Source organism: Chenopodium album, chromosome 24, assembly GCF_948465745.1.
Source record: "Chenopodium album chromosome 24, dcCheAlbu1.1, whole genome shotgun sequence".
Lineage (NCBI taxonomy): Eukaryota > Viridiplantae > Streptophyta > Magnoliopsida > Caryophyllales > Amaranthaceae > Chenopodium > Chenopodium album.
Window position 1 is genome coordinate 8,323,380 of NC_137857.1, and position 11,751 is coordinate 8,335,130.

Here is an 11,751-nt window from a genome sequence, read left to right on the forward strand (position 1 = left end):
TTTTTTTATAACCCTTAACTTTTGAGGTATCCAAATTTATAAGTGAGTCTGAAGTGAATCTTAAGATAATGTGTGTATTTGGAGAAAATCTTGTATAAATCGGAAGCATTTGAAAATTAGTGGAAAGTTGAAGAGGTAGAGTCTGGGTCTGGGTTTGGGGAGAAACTCACCCTAAGGTAAAAGTTACTCCCTCCGTTTTTTTTATATGCATCACTTTGACAATTGCACTATTCACATATCATGGTTGACTTAATATTTTCACCTTAAAAAAATGAATAAATGTTATTATATTATATATCATTAGATTCGTCATAATGTCTAGTTTCATAATATAATTTGTTACAATTTTTACTAATACACAATTAAAGATATTTATGGTCAAAGTAGCGTTTCGGCAAATGTACCAGTCAAATTGATGCATATAAAAAAAACAGAGGGAGTAACAATCACCGAGGGGCATTGGATAACATAACTAAAAATAGAAATCATGACAAACACACACTAATTACACTGATCTACGTGTGTATTTGTCATGAATTCCTAATTTTATACAGTTTTCAAGAGTCTTTTTAATGCTTTACCCTTAAATTAAAAATGAACATTTTACACTGATTGACGTGTGATTTTGGCATGCATTCCCAGATAAATACTCATTAAATTGGATGATTAAATTATTTCATAACTTTTTTTTTTTAATTTCATTATATTTAAACTAAAATGGTTCAAATGAAAAGATAAAGAAGATAAATGACTCAACTCTTTTTAGTTTTCCTAACTCTTCCTTCCTTTTCCTAATACATATTGGGTTTTTTTGTATTATTTTTGTTTTTTTTACATACTTGCATATCTTTTAACTATTAACGGTATTAGTTTTTCATCCAATTTAATGATGCTTTGCAAGTTTAGGGTTACCTCAGAAAGTAGTGAAAATGTTAGAGTTACATAAGAGAATCACATAAAACACAAGGTTATATGATATGATTTCCCTAATTTTAGTTTGATCCACTGCGCTTTTCACAGCAATATTTTGATTTTTCTGATTTAAATAAAACTTATTTTTACAGTAAACATTTAGTGTTTAGGGTAAAATTACCCCAAATATGTGGCCCAATCTCATAGCAACACGTGGCCCAATAAGAAGGAGACACGTGTCCCTATGAGAGGACGACACATGTCCTCCTGATAGGGTGACACGTGTCAGCTGCCCTAAGCATATAAGGAAACATCAGAAAGAGAAATGGCCTTTATTACATCAGGCCCAAATCTCGAGGAAAACCCTTGAAAGCCGCAAAACGGCGCCCCCCTATGACACGTGGCGACCTCTGATTGCGTAGCCAATCACGTCACGGAATTCTAGGGTACAAATCCTAGAGGGGCACATGTTCCCACCCCTATAAATACCCCAATCATTTATGATGGGAGGGGTGGATTGTGACATAACATTAAAAAGAGCACTAAAAGAGCTCCAACTTCTCTTTACTTTCTCTCTCTAGCTATTCCGATTACCGATCTCTAACTTGATCGTCAGAGGCGAATATTCCGGTAAAGGAATATTCGTTGTTTTGCAGGTGTCCTCGTCTCGTTGCCAGAAGAGCGTGACCAGTATCCGAGGAGTTCACAAAATACCCCGAAACATTTAGTTTTTTAAAAAAATGCGTTGTCTTAGATTTATATGAATGTGTTCTTTTAAAATTATATAGTAATAAAGCCAATCTGTAAATGCAAATATTTTTCCACTCGTTTTTAGTTGTAATGTTTTGAGTTCCAGGCTTGTCGATAATGCATATTTTAAATTATTTTTTAATATTTTGAAAATTATACTTGCGTATTGAGATGTAGGCATGAAGCTAATGAAGATTTAAAGTGTCTTGAGACTCTACATTTTCTAACGTAAAATTCACAAAAAGGAAAAAAAAAAAGAGGTATATATATTATGTAGAATTTCAAAAGTTGCAATTAATTAATACAGGAGAAAATATGAAATGAAATAATAAACACAAAAAAAAGTTTTTGCCTCAAAAAAATAAAATAATACACAATATGTGTAGCTTTTCTAAAACTTATCATGGGCCAGACTGGGCTTTGGTGAAAAAGGATGGCCCATTTTCGAGCCAAAGACTCGGATTGGGCTCAAATTTGGGCCAAAAAACTTGTATCCAAAAGATTTGGATACAAGTTTTTGGCTTAAACGCGCTATTTCAGATCAACTGGATATAGATATTTCAAGTGAGACAGTATATTTTTATATACTAAAGTAATCCCCGTAGTTATCCCCTAAGTACACGTGTCATCACCATATAAAAAATTTTCCCGCCAAAATATTTTGTTACCTTTTTTTTTTGTTATTAATATAAGTTTGTTACTATATCTAAAGTAGAATTTTTGCCTTAAATTTAGGGAGTGATATCCAACAATAATAATATAAATAAAATTAAAAAATATAGTGGTATTGAATGAAATGTTAGGTAAAATTATAAAATACGAGTACTATTAGGATATCATTAAAAAGTTTTATTAATTTATTTATTTTTTTGGTTATCAACCAGAATAACATGAATAGTTAGTACTTTTTTTTTTATTAAGAAAATAGTAGCTTTCATATTACGAATGCTAAAATCTAATTAATTCTTCCGTCTCATATTAATTGTAATGTAATTTAGACATTGAGATTAATCTTATGGTATATCACTATGTTTATTTTACTTTTTTTTTATATTTTTTTTTTTGTATTTCTAATGATTCGTTTTGTACAGTTTCTAATAAACAAATAGTAAAATATTATTGTAAAACCGTGCATAGCAAGGGTTTTGAACTAGTTACAACTAAAGATTTAATTTAAGACTTTCTAAACCACACAAAATAAAATCAGGTCAATTTCTAGCCAAGCTCGGGACCCAAAATTTGGCAATTTTCAAGCTAGGTCTAATATAATTAGCTTTAAGCATTTCTCGTATCACTTTAGCATATGTTATGCTTTTGGAGCAAAACTAATGGCATTATCAAAGCATTTGGATCTTGGTTGGAAGTAGAAAATTACAAAAGTGTTTTTTTTTTTTTTTGTTAATTTGTTTTTTTGAAACAATGTTTTGTTATTTTTTAAAAAAAGGAATTCTCAATGGTAGCAAAAATTTTGGAAGAAATTGTAATAAACTTATAATAATTCTCTAATCTAGCTTTATATTAATAAGGCCCTGTTTGATTCACCTTAATTTTGCTGAACTGAAATTATTTTTACTGAACTAGGGTGTGTTCTATTCACCTGATTTTCACTGATCTGAACTTATCTTAACTTATCTGAACTTATCTGAACTTATTAGACCTTATTAAAACTTATTTTAGATGTAATTTGTACTTGGTTAACCCTTATTAAAACTTATTAGACCTGATCTGAACTTATCTGAACTTAACTGAACTTATCTGAACTTATTACACCTGAAATAAGTGAAAACAAGGTGAACAGAACAGACCCTAAACTTATTTTTACTGAACTGAAGTGAATTTTACTGAATTGAAATTATTTTTACTGAACTTAAATTATTTTTACTGAACTTAAATTATTTTTATTGATTTTCTATTATAATTCTTCTTTAAGAAAATTGAATTTTACTGAACTGAACTTATGTTTACTGAACTGAAATTATTTTTATTGAACTGAAATTAATTTTACTGAACTGAACTTATTTTTACTGAACTGAAATTATTTTTACTTAATATTATTTTTTTAAGGTGAAGAGAACAGTGCCTAATTCTAACAAGACTAACCTTTAATAATTAACAATTAACCATGGTTAACTAATTAACACCCTCACCACCAAACCATAACCTCATCGCCACAAATAAAGGTGATGATGATAGTTGTATGTGACATGGTGATGGGTGATGGTGTTTTTGGGTACGGTGCGCCTTTAAAACTGTCAATTAATTTATAGGTTGATTGAATTGTTAAATTCTCCGATTGGGGGATTGATGAAATTATTTATTAACTTAGGAAATTAGTTGATTGTAAAAGATGATGGAGTAAATCATGACATAATCTTATTAGGCCAATTGATTAAGGATTATACTTGATTGATTGAATCAATCAAAGACATAATTGATTAATGATTAATGAATGAATTTTTTTTTTTAATGAATCAATTAAAAAAAATAAACAATATAGAATTATTTTTAACCACTTTTAGTATATGTAGGGGTGTTAAAGTCTTTTTAGGAGGACATTATAACCTCTCCCTTGGCTCATATAACAAAGATAAAAATAAAATAAATAAGATAAAAGTAAATTAAATTAAAATAAAAAATACAATAAAGATTGGAATAATAACTTGTCAAAAACGCCAACTTGTTCTTCAAGCATTTGCTTGAAGGCAATATACAATTAAAAATATAAAACAGTGTACTAACTCAGCAAAGTCAAAATTCAACACACAAACATAGGAATTAGGAAGTAATAAACAAATTAATGTAAGTCCTAAACTTACCAAAAGCTACAAACATATCTAGACTTGAAATAACTTGTCAAAGTTGCTAACTTCTCCTCCAAGACTATGTTAAAATAATCTATAGTAAAATATACTTGCAAAATTATTACATGATTTTGAAGATTATAAATTCAACCCAAATTCTAAAAATAATTCTATCTACAACAAACTGTTTAATTTCATCAGAAAATGGATCCTTTAACACTTATCCTCATTACCCCTATAACATTTTTGGTTTTATATTCTCTTACTAAAGTTTCATATTCAATGTGGTGGAAGCCAAAATGGTTGGAAAAGAAACTAAAGCAACAAGGTATAAAAGGCACCCCTTACACTTTCTTGACAGGAGACATGAAAGAATGGGTGAAGCAAGTAGAGGATGCTTGGTCCAAACCAGCCAACCTTAACCACCAGATCGCAGCTCGTGTCGATCCTTTCACTCATAGTATTTCCCAGAAGTATGGTATGTGAGCATGTGACTTGTGTCTGTCCAATTTTGTACCAATTAGGATCTTACAATTCTACGATCCAAAGATATATGAGGGATTCGAATCCTTGTTTAAGTCTTGTGTTTGTGTCATGACTTATAAAGTTTTATGTTTGTAACATCATTACTTGCTAAGTAAAGAGTCAACCTTTCAGAGACCAGGTATAATCTAGCATTTCATCCATAATTGTGTGGTAATGAACTTCTTTGACTCTTTCTAATTTTAGTACAGCCAAACTACCACATGCAGATTATATAAATAAGAAAGAAACCTAAACAAAGATAAAATGTACATGCAGTTCAATAATTGAGGCAAACAGTTGAAATTTGCTGTAAAATAATCAGTTCAGTATAAGATTGGGATGAACATGTTTTATGAAAACAGGGAAGGTATCCATGTGCTGGGCAGGTTCAACGCCAAGGCTGATTATCAAGGACGCGGAGATGATGAAACAAGTGTTAAGTAACAAGGAAGGTCATTTTGAAAAGCCATACATAGACCCCCAACTCCTAGTCCTAACTAGGGGACTTACCACTTTGGAAGGTGAAAAGTGGACAAAACACAGAAGGATCATCAACCCTGCTTTCCACACTGAGAGGCTAAAGGTCTGTTTGTAATTCTGTTCTTCCTATTATTTACTTCAGAAGAAGTCTGATTTTGTCATATATTGGTTTACTATAGAACATGGTGCCTGATATGGCTGCTGCTTGTGGTGAGTTCATCGAGAAATGGAAGAACTTGGCTAGTGCTGAGGGAAGTTGTGAAGTTGACATCTGGCCTGAGTTTCAGAATCTGACAGCAGATGTAATTTCGAGGACAGCTTTTGGGAGCAACTATGCAGAAGGGAGACAAATTTTTGAGCTTCAGAAGGAACTTTTGAATCTTGTGATCGAAGCAATGCAGACATTGTACATTCCTGGTCTCAGGTATATCCTTTTAGTGCTTCTGTAAGTTAGTGTAAGGGGAGAACAGTTCATGAAAACATAGGATTAAATTTCCTGCAGATATATTCCTACTAAAAAGAATCGGAGGAGAAAAGAATTGAGCAAGATGATCACATCAATGCTCACAGATGTGATCAGGAAAAAGGAGAGTGCTGTCAATGCAGGAGAATCAAAGGCGGATGACTTGCTAGGCTTGCTTCTGCAGTCTAATCAGCACAGCAATGGAGCAGAAAATGCTGCAATTCTGAAACATGGCGGGTTGACCACAGAGGAAGTGATTGAAGAATGCAAGCAATTCTACTTAGCTGGCCAAGAAACAACCGCAAGCTTACTGAATTGGGCTATCATAGTGTTAGCTATGCATCCAGATTGGCAAGAGAAAGCGAGAAAAGAAGTCATAGGAGTTTGTGGGAAAAACTCTATAGATTTCGAGGCAACTACTTACCTCAGGACAGTAAGTTTGTCTTATCAGATTGTATTTCAGTTCTAAGAGTTACGTCTTAAATAAATAATGCTCTAAACTTTATGATCTGTAAGATATAAAAGTGGGTTTAACAATATTTTCCTCTGTACTTTAGGTTAATATGATACTTCTGGAGGTTCTGAGGCTGTACTCACCTGTGATTGCTCAATACCAACACACTTACAAAGAAACCAAACTTGGAGACTTCTTCATCCCTGCAGGAGTCGATGTTACACTTCCGACACTACTTATCCATCATGACCCTGATATCTGGGGAGAAGATGTGGATGAGTTCAACCCAGAGAGATTTTCTGAGGGAGTTTCAAAAGCATCCAAAGATCAACTCGCGTTCTTCCCCTTTGGGTTTGGTCCACGGACTTGTGTTGGTCAAACTTTTGCACTCATTGAAGCTAAGGTGGCTTTATCTATGATTCTACAGAACTTCTCCTTTCAGCTCTCCCCATCCTACACTCATGCTCCCCACACTGTTATGATGCTTCAACCGCAGCATGGAGCTCATATTATAATGCATCCTTACCATGCTCAATAAGTCAATAGTTCAAAAACTTTAAACATTAAACAAGCTGCAACTTTGTTATAAATCTCCTACCATGTGTATACTAGTGCTTTGATGTTGTCATAATTATATCTAAGGAATCTGAGTGAACCCGTGCTATACGGAATAATATAAGTCTTTTTTTTTTCAAAATGTGCAAAGTTGATTTTGATAGTATCAATTTTTTATTTTTTTTTATTTTTTATAGTATGAATTATTAGATTATGTCATTATGTTGTTTCAAAAAAAAAAAAAAAAGATTATGTCATTATGTTACATTAAAGGATTTACAAAGACCAGTGCAATCAACAAAGGAAGAACCGAAGAAGTGAAAGAAATGCAGCATTATGAATGAAACAAGCCACAAATGTGTACACCCATGGTTATTTTTGTGAAGACTCAATGAGTGATAAGACTCATTCTTTGTTCTCATTAACTTTGCTATAATCACATCAACGATATCACAGTAATGTAGTACAACGTAACAACGAGTTAACTGCATCTACACATTGCTATTTAGTCAAGGAACAGAACCAATATACAAGTCTAGCATAAGAGTCTTAATTGGGAAATCAAAATTTATAGCAAGAAACTTCACATAAAAAAAAAGGTGAAAATATTCATTCAATCATTATCTTTTTTTGCTAATAATGTCAAAATTTTACATCATTTCAAGCACAGATGGCTTTAAATGATGTTAGGTACACTTTCCAGGAAAAAAAAAAAAAAAAAAAAATTGAGTAAAAGGAACCTCTCCTCTTTCATTGACAGGTTCTAAAAAAGGCTTTTTTTTGGTAACTATCATTGAAGGAATTATAAGGTATGGAAAGAAGACTTCTATAGAGCGCTTACGTTTAGACTGTATATTCTCTTTTCTGTAGACTATCAGATCCAAGTACTCCGTATCTTAAAGCTTAACCATTAGCAACCCAAGTCAGCAAATTTATCCAAAATAGAGTCCACATCAGGAGTTAGAATAGCACGCTTATTGAGCTCCCCAACAACACAGCAATGCTTCTCCGCAGAATTAATAGCCACAACATCCTGCGCAAATGTACAATCTGAACCAAGGCTTGCCTGCAGCAAAAAGTTTAACCATAAAAATGGGATCACAATGCAGTGAAAACTATTGGGAGTTAGAGGGGGATAGGGAAATTCCCTAGAGCAAAGAAATAGAACAATCACAATTCAGCAAATGTAGGCAAATAGGCAATCTTTACATTATAAGATATTTTAATTTACATATAGAACACTCCAATCCAGATAGACAGAGTTGTGAGAGTCGCTAGTGGGCAATATAACGAATTGTTTTAAGAAGCCTAAATGAAATAACTTGCTCTTTTGTCCTTGTAGGTCAACTGTTGAGTTTTCAGTGGAGGGTATATCTAGAACAAGTGGCTGTATAACATCAGGTAAATCAACTATGGTAGAAGCCATAGAAGCCTTGTTCATTGAGTGGTTGTCATCGCAATCATATGTTATACATGATGTAAAGAGTAAAGGCAACACTGGGGACGTTAAAGTTGGACAATACAATTGAAGTCAAAGGCATAACACAACCAATTCAACCACTTAAAATATACCATCTCATTTTTTTTATCTTTCTAGCCGGTTTAAGGTCAGACTAATATTACAGCCATTTAATGTTAGTACTTACATCATAAAGGGTATCTCCAAGCTTAAGCTTCACAGCACCACTTTTGTAAATCAGCATTTTGCCCATGATACCTGCTTGTAAATCTTTTAATCCAGCAGCCTTCTCTATGGGGTTTGAGCCACTTGGTGGTTTGGAGCTGCTGGTTGAATCTTGACCTGTAGCTGAAGTTTGTTTTGTCATCGGGATAGTCGTTGGTAGCTGAAAAAACATCATCCTAGGCTCAGAATTTTCCTCCTGCCATGAACAAGGTTCAGATACATTATGCAATCTGGAACTCTATAGTCATAAATTCACATCACGTGGAGCTATTTATAATACTCACCATAAGGCCAAGCTCCATCGCTGGGTTGGACATATTTTCATCAAAAGTAGACAATTGCCCAAATTCTTCTTCATTAAGGATATCTGAAAGCAAGAAAAAATTGAAATTTTTTAAAAATAAAATTAAAAAGCTAATTTCATCTGTTATGCATCTATATTTGACTTAAAACAAATTACATTGAGCCACAAATTGATGGTACTCAAAATTACTTACAAAAATATGTAACATGCCTTGACATACCTGGATTTCCAGAATAAGGCCTTCGAAGAGGAAGAGTTACAGGATAATAGCTGTAATAATTCTGTGAAAGCAGGGAAAGAATCAATTACGGTTCAATGAGTTCAACTCAAAGGAAAAAGGCAGAACAAATTAAATAAATTAAATGCGTAGGATAATGACCAATTTGACCCATCAATGAAAAAACCTACCCATGGTTCTTTGTATTCTTTGTTCTCTCTCAGGTTGGAAAACTGAGCTTTATCTGGGTTACAAAAAATTTCTTAAGTTCATAGTAGTTTAAGCAGTGAAATCATCAAAGTTATTGCTCACAAAAACACTATACCTTGATGCCAAGAATTATTTCCATTGGAGGCACTGAATTGATTACTGGGGATTGATGATCCGTACCCAAATGCAACTCGCTGAACAGGTTCTGCTGCATACCATAAAACCAAGAGGAAACTTCAGGTGTTATCAAAAACAAAAAAAGAAGATTCCTTACAGATTGAAAATATTGATTAAGAACCATGTCACTTCACAATTATCCCCATCATCTAAAAAAGGCAAGAATTTTCTCTCCAAATAGGCAAATAGCAAACAAATATGCATGCAGGGATCATCAATAAGGAGAGATAAAGTAGATTAACATCAAGCATGAAAACAGGTTTTGACGACAACATGCATAAGCTGGCAGCCAATAAGCAGATAGCTTGATTACATTAGGCGTACTTGTCTATGGTCACCGTTAACCATTATGATTCAATCCCTAGTGGTATTTCTCTCCTATTACATGGTGATGAGGAGTAGCAGGTTGGTAGGGTTGGGCTTAACTCAAGTCACTTTATCAAAGAATATGGTCCCTTAGAAAATTTACCCAATCATTAATGAAGCCTTGGAAGATTAGGGGTCCAGTCCTAGTCTTTACCTACCAAAAGAGGGGAGAGAAAGCTCATGAGGATATTTTCAAAAAGAATGAGTCAAATCAATGTAAACAACATATGAATGGTAACTTGACTAAACAAAATTTGTCAGCTTTCAGGATTCATCAATAAAATGGGTAATTTTGGTACTCTTGTGCATTCTTGATCATAATGCTCATGTGCTTGACGCTCATATCTTAGATGCAGCAAGGAGTAAAGAGTCAGAAAAAGAACTCACATTTTTTATTAATCTTAGGCTTCGCTGTTAAGCCATCCTATAAAGGAAAAGTAATAGATTAGAACAGGAAAATTTTGCTTACATATAATAATGACAGAAGATGGGAAAATAATGGATATAAGCAAAACCTGAAAACGTCGCACTAACTCCTTTGCCTCAGCAGTTTCAGCATCATCAATCACTTCACTGCAAACAAAAGACATTAATTGGCTATATATACACTGCAGAGTTAATCCCCCAAAAACCACACTACTAAAGCAATAACACCATACGTTTTTGCAACAGCAGCTTTTGTTGCTTTGCGTACTGGAGCTTTTGGTTGAAATCTCACCTACAATGAGAAAGACACATATTGTAGAAAAGCCTAGGAACAATAAATGTGTTGGTGATGAAAGAATGAGATGTAAACCTTTCGTGGTGCTGGTTTTTGGTCAAACGATCCTGGATTCATCACAGTTCGATTGTGAACTACTACAAAGATAAATCCATGAGTTTGTCACAATGGGGTTAGCGACAAATTCCCTGTATAACAGATACTTATAGACTACATGTACAACGAAACTTAACAAATTCAAAACCAAGATTCAACAAGATTTTGCAACAAAATCAGAAGCTCGTTCATGATGACTGTTGTCCACCATTGACATTGTTATCCATGACTCTTAATGTACAATGAAATTCAACCTAGTTTGTAATAAGTATCGAAAGAATTGACCCTTCATCACTCACATCATCCTAGTTGTATGGACCCCTTGACAAAAAGGGAAGAAACTAGGCCAAATAAGGCACTATACAAATTATAACATACACCTGGTTACATTGTACTACATACTACTACCCAAAAACATCTCCCTAACGCTAACGCTCCAGCCTATGCGGGATACTGAGATTCAGGTCGGACACACGCAAAAACGAAAATGAATCAAAATAAACTATACCCCAATAGCCACTCCACTCTCTAACACTGAAAAAAACACCTCCCAGCAACAAAACCGATCAAATATACTACGCTGAAATAACAATGCAATCAATTTGAGAGTAATTTAGCTTTGCAAATACTTGAAATTCCAAACAAATAATCATTCATCATGTAGACAATTCTCTCCCCAATAAACATAGTAATAGTATCAATTATGACTAACTTTTAACACCAAAACAAATTTGGCAGGAAGAAGAGGTATAATTTCATAAACATTAAAGGGTTGTGCAATACATTAACAACTTACCCGAGAAGCTGCTGAGAACGTCAAGTGCGATGTTGAGTGTGCTTCAACGGAGAACTCAGAGAGAGAGAGAGCGCGCTGATTAATGGGTTGGAGCCCCGTTTATAAAACCCCTAACCTTGCCCCACTTATAAATGGGTTAGATTCGTCCAATTATGTAAATGGGCTAGGAATTTATACGATCGGCCAATTATGGATCCTTAATGGGACGAGTCGGGCGTTATAGTGATTTAAATTTATAAG

At 33.6% G+C, this 11,751-nt stretch overlaps 2 protein-coding genes across 2 annotated transcripts; one reads left to right on the top strand and one right to left on the bottom strand.

The window, feature by feature from the left end:
- Positions 1–4,667: 4,667 nt before the first annotated feature.
- Positions 4,668–6,968, top strand: LOC145612536 (cytochrome P450 CYP72A616-like). Its single transcript, XM_081667889.1, has 5 exons — positions 4,668–4,941; positions 5,351–5,571; positions 5,648–5,892; positions 5,971–6,364; positions 6,489–6,968. Exons 1-5 carry the CDS (start codon positions 4,668–4,670, stop codon positions 6,921–6,923), a joined length of 1,569 nt encoding a protein of 522 aa, XP_081524015.1. The 3' UTR covers positions 6,924–6,968.
- A 589-nt stretch (positions 6,969–7,557) lies between these two features.
- Positions 7,558–11,547, bottom strand: LOC145612119 (uncharacterized). Its single transcript, XM_081667487.1, has 11 exons — positions 11,512–11,547; positions 10,695–10,756; positions 10,558–10,616; positions 10,414–10,471; positions 10,286–10,322; positions 9,471–9,563; positions 9,337–9,389; positions 9,149–9,209; positions 8,909–8,991; positions 8,587–8,820; positions 7,558–8,006 (listed from the first exon to the last, which is right to left on the bottom strand). Exons 2-11 carry the CDS (start codon positions 10,734–10,736, stop codon positions 7,851–7,853), a joined length of 876 nt encoding a protein of 291 aa, XP_081523613.1. The 5' UTR covers positions 10,737–10,756; positions 11,512–11,547; the 3' UTR covers positions 7,558–7,850.
- Positions 11,548–11,751: the final 204 nt, after the last annotated feature.